This window comes from Rattus norvegicus, chromosome 16 (assembly GCF_036323735.1).
Source record: "Rattus norvegicus strain BN/NHsdMcwi chromosome 16, GRCr8, whole genome shotgun sequence".
Lineage (NCBI taxonomy): Eukaryota > Metazoa > Chordata > Mammalia > Rodentia > Muridae > Rattus > Rattus norvegicus.
In genome coordinates this window covers 26,618,497-26,635,675 of record NC_086034.1, presented here as the reverse complement: position 1 = coordinate 26,635,675, position 17,179 = coordinate 26,618,497, and the positions used below count along the sequence as shown (strand labels likewise).

At 39.7% G+C, this 17,179-nt stretch overlaps 1 protein-coding gene across 33 annotated transcripts in view; it reads right to left on the bottom strand.

The window, feature by feature from the left end:
* The window catches only part of Psd3 (pleckstrin and Sec7 domain containing 3), a 563,941-nt gene that overhangs the window by 166,860 nt on the left and 379,902 nt on the right, over positions 1–17,179 (bottom strand). For 9 of the 33 annotated variants that reach the window (XM_039094961.2, XM_063275393.1, XM_063275392.1 and 6 more), the window contains one exon: positions 552–912. The exons of 18 other annotated variants lie outside the window; for them this stretch is intronic. In XM_039094961.2, coding sequence (XP_038950889.1) covers positions 904–912 — 9 coding nt within the window. In that variant the 3' untranslated portion in view covers positions 552–903. Of the gene's footprint in view, positions 1–551; positions 913–1,847; positions 2,194–17,179 lie in introns of those variants that run through there. 6 more of the 33 variants (XM_063275387.1, XM_063275388.1, XM_063275403.1 and 3 more) reach the window with 4 other exon arrangements.

Genomic DNA, 17,179 nt, shown 5'->3' with positions numbered 1-17,179 from the left:
ACAGAACAGCAGTAAACGGACGCGATAAGCAACTGATGATATGATGAGATTAAAGATATGATGGTTTGCAGGATATAAATCCTGTCTCAGTAATCCATTACAATCTCTACAAAATGAGCAACCACAATGTTGTTGGCTTAAAATACTGAAAAGTTTGCTCTGTGCATGCGAAGTTGTGGGCAGAACTCAGTGGGAATCAAGACACCCCATTTTATACCTGAGTATGGTACAACTGTAGGCTGGGGCTCCTTGGCTTCTCTCTGGCAGTTGGTTTAGACGTCCTTCCTTTCCTGGAGACACACCCTCTGCAGACTCACAATTACTGCAGTCTCACAAGTTACCTCAGAGACCAAATGCAGACAGATCCCTCCCCTCCGATGAGTGCATAAAGCCCACAAACCACTGGAAAGGGAATCACAATAATATAATAGAAATGAAAGGCAAAGATAAGGACATAGGTCATAGAGCATCAGGTGCCGTTCCTTGATAATATGTCATATCTCATGCCCACAAAGATTAAAAATGAAAACATGTAACAGGTGAAACCAGGATCACAATATCCAATCAGGATTCCTTTTATTTGAAAAAGACAATAAGAGGACAAACAAAACACTACAGAATCTCTCACTACTTCTAAATATAAATTTAAAAAAAAGTAAAAATTAGTTACCAAGTATATTGTTATGGGAAAATGTAAAATTCTTAAAATTGGAAAGTTTAGTGTTTTTTAAATGTCAATGTTTCTATGAAGTTTCTAGAGTGCATTAGACTCGGAAGATCCATAGTTGAAAACTGAAGCTCACAGATGAGTCACAGCACTGCGAATCCCTGAAGCTTTCTCTCTTCTGCGCCAGACACAGTGCTGAGGAAGGCGACCTTGTTGCGTTTTGAGTGGAATTCCTCCTATTTGACCTTTGCCAAAGAAAGGGAGACAGAGGGGTGCACACAGTGAGGACGTGCGGGGATGATTCTCAGTTCCTAAAAACCACCTCTGTCGAGCCTGGACAAAACTTTCTCTTGAAAAGAGGTGGCCTAGCAACACAGCGCAGGTGAGTGCTCCGTGCCAGTGTCGCCTACTCAGTTTCTGTCCCGTTACTCTTCCCACACTCAATGCAAAGAAAAAGCCAATCAATGCAGTGAATCTTCACCTGACCTTCAGTATCTCTGTATCTCAGTAGTGGACAAGTTTAGAGCCTGCAAGTCACTTAGGATAAGATGAGGAATTCCAAGTCCGATTACGGAGAGTAAGAGAAACAAGGGGAAAAGCTTTCTAACTAAACCATACAAGAGGCCAAGAGATACTGTACAGGATTTACATACAAATGACAAGTACTGGGAAATCCATCCCCATGCCCACTTTCTGCTTATAGATATAGATCACTAGCTCGAAAATATAGATCCTACCTACAGGAATAAAGGAAGGGAACGTTCAAAGGTCTAGAAAAATAATTACTGCTACTTAAAAGTCTCCATAATTCTTCATACTGATGAACATTGGTCCTAGTATACAAGGAAAACATAGAAAGGTCACTCACTAATCCTGAAAGAAGGAAGACAGAACGAATATTAGTTCTAATCTATTGTCCTTAATAAATTACTTAATCCTTTAAATCTCAAATTTTACGAGTACTCATATTAAACATTTATATTAACTATAAAGCATGTATGAATTATATACACATGACTTATTTATATGAAATAGAGCCACTGAGCCAGTGGAGTTTCTGTGCCTTCTTTGGTATACAGTGACTGTGTAGAAAGTCTCCAAAGTTCTCTCTGGATTTAAGTTTTGTCAGTGAATGTGAATGTCGACATAAAAAGAGGCTCATGAATCCCCACTCTGATGTTTTCGAGGGTGTTTAATGATTATTTATAAAATAAAAGAGGCTCATGCATTCCCACTCTGATGTTTTTGCGGGTGTTCAATGATTATTTCTAAAGCTGAAATCAAAAGCTTCCAAAACCCAGCAACATCAGTACAAAGGCTTTCTGTGTCACCAAACCAACAGTCCTTGCCTAAGATGAAGGCTTACAGTTCCTTGTTAACTGTCCTCAGAAACACTGTTCTCCATCCTCCTGAACCCAGTCATTTAGAAGGTGATGTAGACACCGCACAGGGCCACGCTACCTTAGCATACAGTCAGAAATGATGGCTGGGGTGCCTGCAGTACTCACTCGCCATCATGCTCTGAGCTGGTGAACAAAAAAAAAAAATTAATCTTAGCCTTTCTACAATTAGCCCTACAAACCCCTGAAGCTAAAGTAACCACACAGAGGGTCCCATGGCCCCCACAGTTCAGAATGAATAGGCGGAGACTGCGGAATTCATTCGCAGAGAATTTAGAATCAGCGAATCTCAGGCAGCCCTGTGAGAGCAGGAGGACCAGTGGATACCAAGAATCCTCCTTTGAAGGATTTGTCCAGTGATGCAGAGCCAGAAAGGACCTACTTGGCTCAATGGAGACAATGACCATCTGAATGAGAAAACTATGTTTTAGAAACCCATTTGGTACATTTAACAAACGCCGTCTTAAAAATTCATTTAAAATATATAAGTGATAGATTATAATTAGCATAAAAATTTTATATGGAAAATTACTTTAGAAATTTCTTAACTGAGAAAGAAATTATTATAAAATTGAGAGTACCATAAAAATAAACATTACACTATAACTTTATACTCTTGTAAAATCATACAAAATTCTACAAGGTTCAATTCATATTCTTTCGCAAAAATTTCAGATCTAGAATCTAATTTTCTTATCATTGATTTTTAACTAAGAAATAACAAGAATCTTAGTTATATATGAAAATCCAGACAATGTTATTAGTTCCATTACTTTCCTAACAGTACCAAGAGATCAATTTATTTGAACATATGATGATACATTTGTTATAAACAAAATTTGTTAATTTTATTTATTAATGTACAGAGTGGACAAAGAACTTAGAAATTAATATTCTTATTTTACATCTTAGAAACCTCTAAGAACAGGTTAAATGGCACCAGGCTCTGGAATAAAATGCTCCTGGTGATGCCTAATCTTTGACAACTTGAGATTTGCAGTCTCACGGGAGACTCACCTCTGGACTTGTGTGTGCATGCATTCCAGGGAGTTTTAGCTGAGGTGAGAAGATTCACCCTGACCTGGATGGGTCCTAGACTGAATGAAAAGGAAAAGCAAGGAGAGCCCTGGTGTTCATTTGTGCTTTCTGACAATGAACACAATTGCACCAGCTGCCTAGTGCTCCGGCTGCCATGCCATCCCTTTGTGTCAACTGCTACAAGGACCTACTACACCCTGTATCACCAATCATCATCTACCCCAGGCATCATAACCCAGAGACAAGGTATTTACCTGTTCTGCTCTTCTGTCTTTCCTTTCAAACCTAAAAACTTGAAGGTTAAATAATTTATCCCAACATGTTAACATATTTTAAGGAGCTGTCACTTAGTAAAACTTGAAGAATGTCTGGAATGGTGCCACTTACTGTGCTTACCAGTAGATTATGTAGACCCCTGCTCAGGACACCTGACACTCATCCAACTTTTTGTTCCCTCCTCTATTATTGGGGACCTGTGTCCATCTCTGCTGAACAACTTGGCAAGAGCAGGTGATGTTCCAGAACATAGCAAACAAGATGTTGAGATTTGTTAAGAATGCCATATGATTAAGAGAAAATACTTTGTCCTAAGAAAAGGGAACTAAAGCCAGAAATAATGGCTTACATGTAGATCCCAGCACTTCAGAAGCTGAGGCAGAAAGATTACCAGTTCCAGTCCAGCTTTGGGCATGCCGTTAGCTCTAGGTCAGCTTATTTTATATATCAAATCCCTGTCCCAAGAATCAGAAGAGGTAACTTTGTGGGTGAAGTCCAGCAAGTAATCTCCAAGTATCCAAATGCTACCACGCACATAGGAATTGTAGTTTGGGGTTTCTGCAGAGGCAAGTCTGGCTATCACAAAAGCATCTCAGGACTGCTTGCTGAAGGTAATGGGTAGAGATTCGATATGGATGCTAACAGAGACACCAGAGGCTCCTTCTGAAACATACACAGAGCACAAAGCTAGATTAATGTGACACAGGCAACTAAGGAATGGGTAATGATATGTCCTTGAAAAGATCTTTAAACTCTTCTTCTGCACTGGCTTGTTTGCCCATTAGAATCATGGGAGGCTTTAAAGCCCACGTCCAGGGATTACTGAAAAGTAGAAGTTTTCTGGTGATGGAGACTCGGTACCGTGTATTTCCACCTGGCTATTTAATTCCACCACTTGGCTCTAACACACAGCTAAAGAGGCACTTCATTAGTTTACAAACGAGGCAATTAGGAAAGAATAGAACTGTCCCTTGAACTCGGATACTTAAACTGCTCTCTTTTTCCCTGCTGGGGATGGAACCCAGGGTCTCACACATGACCACAAATAATGGACCGTTCGAGTATACCCTTGCCTGCCTGCTAGTTCCAGCTCAGTAAGTTACACATCGTGCTTACAATGTTCTGACGTGCATGTGTCTACAAAGCTGCCCTGCAGGTACAAGTTTAGGGGAGAAAATGATACTCTTTCCCCCAGACATAGATTCTCTCTGATCTATTGTCTATTTTCTCATTTTATAAAATGTGAAAGAAAAACCACTCCGAGTTAATTAGAATGAGCTTTGCTTTCAACGGCGGCAAATGGTTTCCTGTTGTTTGAGCAACTGTTCACCTCACAGATCCTTGTAAAGCAGGTACAGGATTCCTCTGTCCCATCTGTGACCAAGAGGAACTGCTTGTAAATGTCTTCTCCATTTACAGATGGGAAATGACTTCGAGCTATTTTTTGCATGATTTAAAAACTGTTAATCAATGTGATATTTCTCAATCCAAGAAAAGTGTAATGGATTGAGAATCAGGAAATACAAATTCTTAAACTAGGATCACAGGGGAAAAACGAACAAACAAACCAGGAAATCCATAATCAAAGGTTAGTTCTACAGCTCGGTACCATATAACAGTAAAACTTTCTAAGAATTAGCACTGGGCTTTTTTTACAGGGTAAAAGTGTCCTTAAGGGGGAAATGGAACTGAAGGCCTTGCAGGTGCTAGGACCCTCTCTACACCTAAGCTATATGCTAGCTCACTAGTGGGTCCTTTGCATCAGACAACTCTTTCTGCCTCTGAAACCCACTTTTTCCTGCTTATCAAATGAGAGAGCTCAGTAAGGTCATTTTTAAATGTAACTTTTAACTCTTGTCTAGTCCGTTAACGTCCTAGTTGGGAAGATTAACTTCTGTGTGTGTATGTACATTTTCTTTTCTGAGATTAATATCAACTAGCAGATGATATATACTTAAACCCACAAAACAACTATAAGGTCTGCATTATATTTAATACTTTAAAATTACCTGAAATGTGAATTCCACCATAGATAAACTATACATTTCAAGGAAGAAAGGCCCAAAGTAGTACCTAATCCTCACAATTGACAGCAGTGCTCAGACACTAGCCATTCAGGACAAGAGCTGGCAAGTCTGCTCATGTTCCACAGACACTATTTTTTACTTCCTTGAATTATTAAAAATTTCCAAGAAGTAAGCTATACTGAAAAGCAGAAATTCCCTCATTCTCTCCCCAGAAAGTAAATCATATTCTATAGAAAATCCCAGTATTTTTCATCAAAAATTTCATCTCTTAATATTTTCAAAGATAAGGCAACTTAAAGAGGTTTTAGTTTTGTTGCTTTTCTTCCTATTTTAAGACAGGCATTCAGCACTGATGCATCATAAAGTGTTTGAAACTTGGACCAAAAGCTTATTTCTCCCAGTAATTTAATTAAACATATTTGTGGCTCAATAATAATTTTAAATGATATATTTGAGAAAAATCGGAAAAATTTCAGGTGGGTAAAACTTCATGATAAATATCTTTAAGAAAGAAGGAAAGATTCATTAGACAAATAATTCAAATTAGAAACACTGCGTAGCTAAAATTGAAAGCAAAACTGCATGATTCTCTCCAAAGATTTGAAAACTTTAAACAATAAATAAATCTTTGTAGAAGAAGAGTAGATATACAAGAAAAATGGGTGCTCCTAAGCTTAATTATTAGTTCTAGACTAGTTGAAATACCAAGAGTATTTAAAGAAGCACGGGGCTGGGCAAACTTGGAAAAGTTCAAATGTAAATACAGTGTATTCTTAATGCTACAATGGACCAGAAACTATCCTTAAACATCTGTGCCTTATTATAGGGCTGCAAACCAAAGAATGGATGATATGCTTTGGAACCCATTTCTTAGTTTCCACTTTTGTGTGCATGTGTGTCTAGAGGCCTAGAGCTAACAGGCCACACGTATCTTTTATTAGTAATAAACAGAGCTCCAGAGCTCTAGAATTCTTTGGGTGGTAGGCTATAAGGCAATTTTAACTTACTGCAAATCAATTTAAATTATACACGTACGGTTATATGGAAATAAGGCCATGTCACAATGTTGATTAAACATACTTTTATGGTAGGAACATTTTTAAATTTGCTCAGCCTTTCAGTTAAACTCAAGGGCAGTAACCATTATTCTTCATTTAAAGCAGGTATCTTTAGAGGATATAAAAATTATGTGAAAATGGCACAGGAGTTGTCTTTAGAAAACCAGTAGTTCTTTCCAAAAGATCACTGATGTAATCAGAGAGAATCTATTAGCAAATCTAGAATCACTGATGCTTGGCGATGGCCTTGCTCACGAACATGCTCGCATACAAGGGTTTGCAGACCTACTGCGAGATGGACGCTATCGAGCAAACATTAGCTGAACAACCCGGACAGAGTTCCTCAGCTCAGAAACAGCCGCTGTACAGAAGTAGGTACCCGTGGGCCAGCTCCATCCCCACAGAATGGGGTTTTCCTACCTCCTGTTCCCACGTTTGGTTTCCAAATGGCCTACCACTCTGGACACTGAGTTGGCCCCACCCTGACAGTGTCTGCTGTGTCAGGATGGTCACCACACTGCTTTCACTAGCACTGAGCTGTGACAATCAATTCCCTCCCTCTCTCCCCGGAATCTAATTCCAGCTCAATCCCCTTGTTTTCAGCTTCCTTTCTTGTCAATTCTGACAGCCTGCGGTGACCTTTTCCAGCTAGAGATTAAAACACTGTGGTGTTGCATTTGTAAATTTCTCAAAAAGAATAAAGCATACCTTCAGTCTTATTCTCCCTGGGCCTTTCAGCAGTCAAATGATCACACTATTGACAATAGACACTGTCTGAGAGACCCTGAAAAAAGTCTCAAGTCATTCATGAGCCTACCCTTGATAATTCTTCAGTGTTCTTACCTAAAAAAGTAAGGAACACCAATGCATCCAGAGCCTTTCCAGATTCTGTACACTTCTAATAAAATGGATCTTCCATTCCTAACATTAGCAAACTGGCCCCCAGCAAGGCAAGTGCCTCAGGAAACACTGAGAAATCTTCAGTCACCACCACACCCAACTTGCCCCACAACTACAGTCTGTTCATGCTAGCTTCAGTGACATCTCTTCTGAGAAGCAAATACAACACTCCCAGCCCTCCAGCTGTTCCAGGTTGAACCTAGCACCAGGGCTCTCTCTGGATCTCCTGTGGGTCCTTTAAGTGTGAATTCACTTGGGTACCTTCTGAAAAGATAGACTGCTTCATCTCCAGACAGATAGCTAACAAGAAGGAGGCAAAGAAATTTAAAATTTCCACATCCATATGGGGAAGAATTAGTTAATTTTTTTCTGCTGTTTGTTAAATCCTACAAAATGCAACATGAAGCAGATATATACTAGATGAGTGAAGTCAGGGGAAACGAGACCTAACTGTGAGTAGATACTAATTCTGAGATATACTAATTCTGAGACCAGAGGATTTGTTAATATTTAACACAAGCAAAGCTCGTTTACAACATGCAACCATATATATTATTACCCCATCAAGGCAAAACTAGAACTATCTTTCCAAAACCAAACCAAGAAGAGCCCAAACTCAAAAGCAGCTGAGTCTTGTGTCTGCCACATAGCCTTGAAGCAGTGACTTTCTATGGCCAGGCATGGTACTCTAGCACTTAAAGAAATCAACACAGCAGACACAACAGAGAAAGGACCACCAAACTTCTATATCTGTAAGAAAAGTCGTGTTGTTTGAAATGTACTTCTTTACAAATACGTTTCCGTATACAGTCACACTGTAGTATGTGGAAGAAAGAAGCCTTGTGATGATCCTACTGAATTCTGGCTCCTGCTGGCACTCAGACAGAATGCTACCACAATGTGTCCCCAAATTGCTATTTATCTTATTTTTAGCTTATAGCTTACAGATTACATCACCATTTGATGCCTTTTCCTCAGGGTTTAACCATTATAATAATTGCACTAGAATTACCTATTTCTAGCTAAATTATAAAACCTTTGGGTTTTTATTTCCTACAAAGACAAAGAGCTAGTCTCTTTATTCCCTGATAAAAGATTTTACGGCCTAGAATTACAGAATTTAGAGGATTAAGTAGATTCCTAAATCAAGCCTCATGCTTCAGAGAACTGCACACAGCCCCAGATGTCAGTGGCTAGCAGCACACTGAGGCCCACTGTCATTCCACCATAACAGACAACAAGTCCATGACCTCAGAGATTAGTAAAGCCTTTGTGTAACGGACAGGTCTCTGGATGATCACTCTTATCTGACGACTAACATTAACAGACTACTTCTTTAAAAGTTCCTATTTACATTTTTCTATATACTTTATGGAAAACAAATTTTATATGCTTACCTCAAAAAGTGCAAGTTACATCTTAATTTTTAAAACAAAAGATTAGGGAAATGAATAGCCATACAGCAAACACTTTTTCCTCCACTTGAGCATGGTTAGTGTAGTTTATTAAGTATATGTCGCACCAGTGCAGATTTGAGTACAGAAATAAAGCAGCCTCTACTCACTAAACACCGAAGTACCTAAGACATGGCAACCTTGACACCACCAATAATACTAGAGTGTCCTCAAGATTTGTACACAGAAATTTTACAGGAGAGATGTCATTCCACATTTGACACTGTTTTGTACAATTCCTAAACATACATACCAGAATCGTTTCTGAATGCTAGTTCCCATGCCTTAGAAAAACGACCTACAACTAGAGTTTGGCGATTCTGTGCTGAATTTTTTTTTCACCTGATAACAACCATTAAAATACTACTTTTCCAAAGCTGCATAATTCTTCACTGAAACATTTTCTTCACCATAATTATAAATTATTGTATCTAAAATGTAGTAAAATCTATTGTTATTGTTCTTACTTTCATTTTGAAAACCCCCTATAGCCGAATTGGTTTAACTTCCTAACCTAAACCATAATAAAGTATGGTATAGGTTATATATGGCTTGGTATATGGCCAGTCAAAGAGCTATCAATTTATTTAGCAAATGAGTAACAAGGATACACTCTGTGGAACCAAGGAATAATGTTGTATATGAGTACAGATATTATTCACTGCGTGTGTGTGTGTGTGTGTGTGTGTGTGTGTGTGTGTGTGTTCACGTGCAGGGTTGGCTTTGAAATGGTGGTATCTCTGTTTTCAAATAGCCTGATTACAAAAATTACTTGCTAAAGTTGATTTTCAAGACTGAATGGCTTATTAAACATAAACACTATTCCAAATCTCTATATGTCTATTTCGTAATTTTTTTTGGTTTTTACACACACACACACACACACACACACACACACAATTTGTGTATCAGTTTGAGTCCTACCAATATTTGCTGGACTACAACAGGGAGGATCCTCAAATTAAGCTTTGAATTAAGTGTTTTGAACAGTGGAAGAAAAGAACATGAATAAATATTTTTATTTAATTTGTTTTTTACTTATTCAATTTATACCCTTCTCACTAACCCCTCTTCTGGTCACCCCCTCCCGAAATCCTTCCTCCATCATTCTTCCCTTCTCCTCTGAACCAGTGAGGATCTCCCTGGGTTTCCTCCCACCCGTGCACTTCAAGTCTCTGTGAGGCTAGACGCTTCCTCTCCCACTGAGGCTAACAAGGCAGCCCAGCCTGATGAACACATCCCATATACAGGCAGCAGCTTTTGGGACAGCCACCACTCTGGTTGTTCAGGGCCCACATGAAGACCAAGCTGCACATCTGCTACATGTGTGTAGGGGGCCAAGGTCCAGCCCATGTTACTTGGTTGGTTTGGTTTCATTCTTTAAAAAATCATTTTTTTCCAGAGAAATATAAGCAACTGACAGAGTGGACAGGCAAAGACATATACCCTGAAAATCAGGACTATTGTGGAAATAGAGAACACAGAGATGAAGAACATATTTAAGAGCTTCCAGTGAATTCATCCTAACTTTATAAAGCAGCAAACGAACAGAAAAGGACAGATTTGAAACAGGAGTCCCATCTTTGAATATAAAATGCAATGTTTAAATCAAGATGTCGGTAGAGATGGAGGCAGGACAGTGACCAAGGCTGTCACCCACAGTGAGGAGTTGTGCTTCCTTTGCAGGAGTCGATGAGCTAAGTTAGCTCTGCTAGGAAGGATTTAGCATGAACACCGACTCAGACAGCCTATGCCAAGAAATAACTATTTCTCTCTGCACCGTCATGAAAAAACCACAGAGGGAATGAGTTTCCTTCATGGGCCTGTGATCACATGGACAACATCATTCCAGATTTGTGTGGAAGGTGGGAAGAGAAGGAAGGAAAACAAACACTGGTGAGAGACGTGAGGTAAGCCTGGGGAAGACTAAGAATATCCACCAGCAAAGGAAAGAGAAATTGATGGTGCCCAGTGAAAGGCCCCTTGGCTCCCTGCCACCATAGCCTCGCTAATTCTCATATCCACCTTCTAAAAGGGACCAGCTACTTACTGAAATGCTTTCAGTATTTCAGATCTTACACATATACTTCCAGAAATTTTAATAAAAACAACTTATACTGTATTTTTTAAAAGGTAGGCAGGAAATATTCTATAATGTTTTGTACAGAGACATATCTTTCAAAACAAAAATGTATATGCAGCCATTTTTTTAAGTAGCACTAAACCTAGGGCATTTCCACAGGAAGAATTCTTCTTTAATACAGTTTATGTACAAAACACTGAATGTCACATGTGACTTTTAAGTAGACAAAAGAGAGACGCCACAAGACCGTGCAGCATTCCCAAGTCTGTACTTACATTGACCACTAGTTGTGCTCAGAGAGCGGGGCGTGGGGAGGGGTGGACACAATACTGTGAGAGTGTCATAGTTTTATGTGATGTCACATTCCTTGGATTATAGATTGGGAGTTTTCAGAAATGTAGAAATATGGAAATAGATTTTTATTCTTCCAAGTGTACTTCTACCAAGTTCTAACAGTCAATGTGAAGGTGGAACCATAAAAAAAAAAATCTCAGCATAAACCGCCCCAGTCTTTTTAAAAACAGTACAACTGTGCCCAGTAAATGAGCATAAACTTTTTGACATTTCTATTTTATACTTTGATCTAAAATAAAATTCTGACTTCATGCTACATTGGCCTGAATAACTCTCACTGTAAATAATAATTAGCAGGCAGAGTGTGTATTCATGTGGAAGGGCTGCTCTGAATGTATCACATGCTGTTGCCCGGGCTCTCCCTCTCCACACTGGGCAACTCCACTGAGTCTCGCCCCCAATCAAAAAGACCTCCTGTTCTGGATCCAGATTGTCTTTCAAAGGACAACTAAATTCTGCCTGTAGAATGTGATTGTTTCTCTTTGGCCTAAAAGTCCTCAGCAATTTACATGTAATGGATATGTCTGTCTGTCAGTCTGTCTCTCTCTCTCTCTCTCTCTCTCTCTCTCTCTCTCTCTCTCTCTCTCTCTCTCTCTCATTCAATCCGATCCTTATCTAAACACTGGCAGTAAGTGTTTTGGTAGATACTAAAGCGGCTGACCTTACTTAGTACAGAAAACTTATTCCGAGTTATGCAGGTTGACTTATAAGTAATCATATCCCTCAGTATGAGCCAGAGGTGGGAAAGCAGAGGAGGGATGAGGCAGAGGCAGGTTTGTAGGGGTCAGGGGCGGGGAGTCACCATATAGATATGAAGTCTTAAGACCTGGCTCATTGCTGCTGAATTTCAAGATGGATGTGGAAAGAATGGTCAGCTCTAGAAACTGAGAATACTCCTGGCAAATAACCAGGAACCACCTGAGTCTGAATCACGTGAGAAGTTTAGATGAACTTGGAAGTGAGTCATCTTTAGGGTTCCTACAAAGAAATACTGTCCTGCTCGGAGCTTGATTTTGAACTGGGGAAGCTGAAGCACTAAATGCGGCCACATCGACTCCAATCTCTGACCTAAGAACAATGTAGTAAGTCTACATTATTTCACATCACCTACTCACAGCACTTTGTTTAAATGGCAACAGAGAACTAATCGACCCACTTTGAATTATATCCTATTTACAGTTCGAATTGCTGTGGCAGCTTCTGAGAATTACGCAGCGAGAGACTTACAGTTGGTAAGAGGGATGAGAAGAGAGAATGCAGCCAGGCCTTTCTCACAAATCCCAAGTGACATTTGCCATAAAATCTATAAATGACAGCATTTCTACATACCTAGGAAATTCCTGTCATTGCATCCATCCCCGAAGGAAGCCACTTTGTTTATTTTTGCTGTTGTGTATCTGTTTTTCACTATCATACATTGCTTTTGGCCACTCAAGAACTTCTACTAACAAGATCAACATGTAAAGCCCGGTCACATATACAGCATCCCTCTTCTGTGATCTGTGTGTCAGGAATCCCTTCTCTTGCACTTTTATGCAGTAATTTTTTATTGGAACCACCACCCCTCATCTTTTGATGGCATCTGAATGATTTCTAATTTGGAACTACTGCTAATAAAGTTGTTCTGATTATTCTTATAACCTTTTTTTCCATTTGTTTTGAACGGAATCAACTATACAGGGTTTGTTGAGTTTAGTGTCAAATTGCAAGACCATTCTCCGACATGCACTGCTTTTATACACTGTCATTTGAGTTGGGATACTTTTGCCTCTTATTTTTCTTTCCTTATCCCAGTGATTTTAGTGGATGGCCAGGTCTGAAAAATACTATAACTGATTAAAAATTTCTCGGTGCAGAACTAATATCTTATCTTTGCTTCACTCAATATATTTAGTACAGCTCTTAGTAAAGTGGGAACTTGTAAATTCTATTAAATTCCATCTGACTTTAGATAAGAAAAGCAAGTCCAGTGCTTTGGATACATAGACACATTTCCTAATTTGTGTTATCATGTACTCTATCAGACGCTAAGCTACATGTCATGACATGCTACCTGTGCTAATAAGGATTGTGCTCCTCAACTTAGACACAGAAGTTAATGGGGAAATAAGAACTGCACAAGGCTATACTGTGGGACAGCTCCAGTCTGTGGCATGCACTGTTTAATGGACCAAAGATAACTCTAAAAGCTGCAATCATCTCAAGTATTTGTTAAAAATTAAATTAGCTCACTTGCCCTAGGAATCACACTAGTGCGCTCGCTCTCTCTCTATATATATATATATTTCTCTCTCTCTATCTCTCTCTCTCTCTCTCTCTCTCTCTCTCTCTCTGTATGTGTGTGTGTGTGTGTGTGTGTGTGTGTGTGTGTGTGTGTGTACACCATGCTATACAGAGCACAGTATCAATCATTAAGGAGGGCAAGAAGGAGCTGAGCAGCTCTCATAGGAATGATAGGAAATACTCTTTTTATCAAACAATATGGTCTCAAAATATTTCTCTTTTCAAAACCTTTTGCTTAAGGTAGTTCCATAAGAATAACAACTTGAAATGAAGTTATCCCCTTAAGATAATATTCTGAGTAAACAATTTGTTTTTGTAAATGAGACAAATAATAATTTAGCTCCTTTTGTATTCTAGGGAAATATCTACTTCGAAAAAATCAAATAATCTCACCAAGAGGTGACTTGCCTCAGCAATGGGATCTGAATTGGCTTTTCTTTACAGCATTCTTTTAAGTGGCTGAGGTATCCAAAGAGATTAACATGTTTCGTTTTTCTAGGGAAAACCTTGAAGGTAAGGAAACCCTTGTGACTAGGAGACAGTGGAGGGCAACAGAATGAATGTGTCCATTTGACAAATGGGACACTGAAAGGGAAGAGTTGCCTTAAGAGACTTCCTTCAAAGCTTCCTCCCTGAGGACTAGATTTCATGGTACCCCAGGCAAGCTATGAAGAAAGGAAACAAACAATATTCTTACCCAACTGTGTCACCTATAAGCTCAGAGACCAACATGGCACGATAACCCCCAGGTTACAATTGTGGTACACATACTTTTGTGGTAACCAACAACTCTCTAATTGGATCTAAGGCCTACTCCACAAGAGAAAATCATGCCTAGTATGGGAAAGCTAGCTAACTTCTGAGGGTAAGTGAGATTATAGAATTTGGCAGTGAACTGTCACCTTACACAACCACATAATGTCCACCTACATTTTAAACAGTCATCTTTACACACAGAGATGAGTATAGTTCTCAGCCCTCATCGAGTAAACACCTCTTTGCAACAGACTGAGCCATAGGAAACTACAGCTAATCAAAATGCATTGAACAAGGTGTAGAGCGCTGCTCAGTCTCAACTGACAGATCGCCAACACAATTCCTGTACCCAAGCCTCAGGGACGACTTAGAGGAGTAGCCAAAGGATTGAAAAGCAAGAGTCTGTCTGTCTCCTAGCAATGTCAGAAAGGCTATACATCCATGAAGTCTCAGCAACACAGTTGCCTAAACAAGACCTCGGCAATGGGACAGCAATGCGCATGTCAAGATGGAAGAGGTAAAGCTACAACCATCTCTGCTGCAGGCAAACAGGTAATGCTGAGAGAATGTCCCTCACTAGGAAAGGCCTGCCTTAGTTAGCCAAGTAGAGCACTGTGTGTGTGTGTGTGTGTGTGTGTGTGTGTGTGTGTGTGTGTGTGTCTGTCTGTCTGTCTGTCTGTCTATGTGTGTGTGTGTCTCTGTGTGTCTCTGTGTGTCTGTGTGTGTCTCTGTGTGTGTATCTGTGTGTGTCTGTGTGTGTGTCTCTGTGTGTCTCTGTGTGTGTCTCTGTGTGTCTCTGTGTGTGTGTGTATCTGTGTGTGTGTATCTGTGTGTGTATCTGTGTGTGTCTGTGTGTGTGTCTCTGTGTGTCTGTGTGTGTGTGTATCTGTGTGTGTGTATCTGTGTGTGTCTGTGTGTGTGTCTCTGTGTGTCTCTGTGTGTCTGTGTGTGTGTCTGTGTGTGTGTCTCTCTGTGTGTGTGTGTATCTGTGTGTGTATCTGTGTGTGTATCTGTGTGTGTATCTGTGTGTGTCTCTGTGTGTGTGTGTATCTGTGTGTGTGTATCTGTGTGTGTATCTGTGTGTGTCTGTGTGTGTGTCTCTGTGTGTCTCTGTGTGTGTGTATGTGTATCTGTGTGTGTGTATCTGTGTGTGTATCTGTGTGTGTCTGTGTGTGTGTCTCTGTGTGTCTCTGTGTGTGTGTCTGTGTGTGTGTCTGTGTGTGTGTGTCTGTGTGTGTATGTCTGTGTCTGTGTGTATCTCTGTGTGTGTCTGTGTGTCTGTGTATGTATCTGTGTCTCTGTGTGTCTGTGTGTGTATGTATCTGTGTCTGTGTGTGTATGTATCTGTGTCTGTGTGTGTATGTATCTGTGTCTGTGTGTATGTCTGTGTGTGTATCTCTGTGTGTGTCTGTGTGTGTCTGTGTGTGTGTGTCTGTGTGTGTCTGTGTGTGTCTGCGTATGTGTGTATCTCTGTATCTCTGTGTGTGTGTGTCTCTGTGTGTCTCTGTGTGTCTGTGTGTCTGTGTATGTGTGTCTCTGTGTGTGTGTGTCTCTGTGTGTGTCTGTGTGTGTGTATCTGTGTGTCTGTGTCTGTGTATGTGTATATGTCTGTGTGTGTGTGTCTCTGTGTGTGTGTGTGTGTGTGTGTGTGTGTGTGTACGTGTACACATACAGGCAACACTGCATGGCCTTCTGAGAGGTTGTATTTATATATTAGCAACACAACAACAAGTAAAGAGAAGATGAATGAGAGAGATAAGAGGTGTATAAGGGAAGGTATGGGAGGACAAACGATGAGAAAATGATGTCATTATATAGTAATTCAAAAATATTTTAAAGAGAATTCCATGAAAAGTATCGATGAATGTGGCTTTTGGTGTTTCTGAGAAAGCAACATTTTTGAGAAAAGAGAAGTGAAAAATGCAGAGGAAGAGCACAAACACAGAAGACTGTGTCTACCTGTGGAGAGCTTGAGGGGAGATTAAACACTAAAAGCTGGCAGGTCAAAATAGTCAGTCTTGGCATCCACGTGGTATTGATTCCAATCACCCATCCCCCACAAATACACAGTGTGACAATCAAGCACCCTGCATACAACACTGTAGTGTTTCTTCAGGACTTTCATGTATCTTCTTGCAAGTTCTGAGCTGTCTCTTGATGACTTGTAACAATGAATGTGATATAAGTGCCTGAGCAATAATTGTTTTACTATGTAAATAAGATCAGGGACAAAGTCTGTACATGTTCAAGGCAAATTCAATTTCCCTACCAAATATTTTTAATCTATTCCTGGTTTAATATACAAGGCTCTCTATAACTACCAAGAGGAACCCAACATGGAAAGAGAATGAAAGTTCCAGCGTGATTTGGAATAAACAATAATAATTTATTATGTTAGCTGGTTTTGTGATTGAAGTTAATTTCTTTAAATACAACAAATCTTTATAAAATAGGTTTTCTGGCAATTTTTCCTAATGTATTTTGCACTCCCATCTCTTAATGAGACTAAGCAAACCCAGCCCAACAGTTCTGATGACTCATGACATCCCTTACTTGGTAGAATAGAATATAGCCACTGACTGAGAAGCTATGCAGAACTACAAAGGTCCCACTTAGGGACCTATTACCTTCAGTGGTTCTGTTTTCTGTTCACATCAGTATCCAATTACTTCTTGCTACCAACATACAATTGACATACACACTTCCTCTACATTAATCCTTTTAACTCTGAGAAACAACTGATTTTCCAGTAGTGGCATGGCAGTGCAACTAACCTCAGCACTTGGTGGAAGAGGATTTCTCAGTCTGAGGTTGGCCTGGGCTACACAGAGTGTAAAGCCAGATTAGCCCGTTTAAAAGTGAGATCCTGCCTTTTAAAAAATC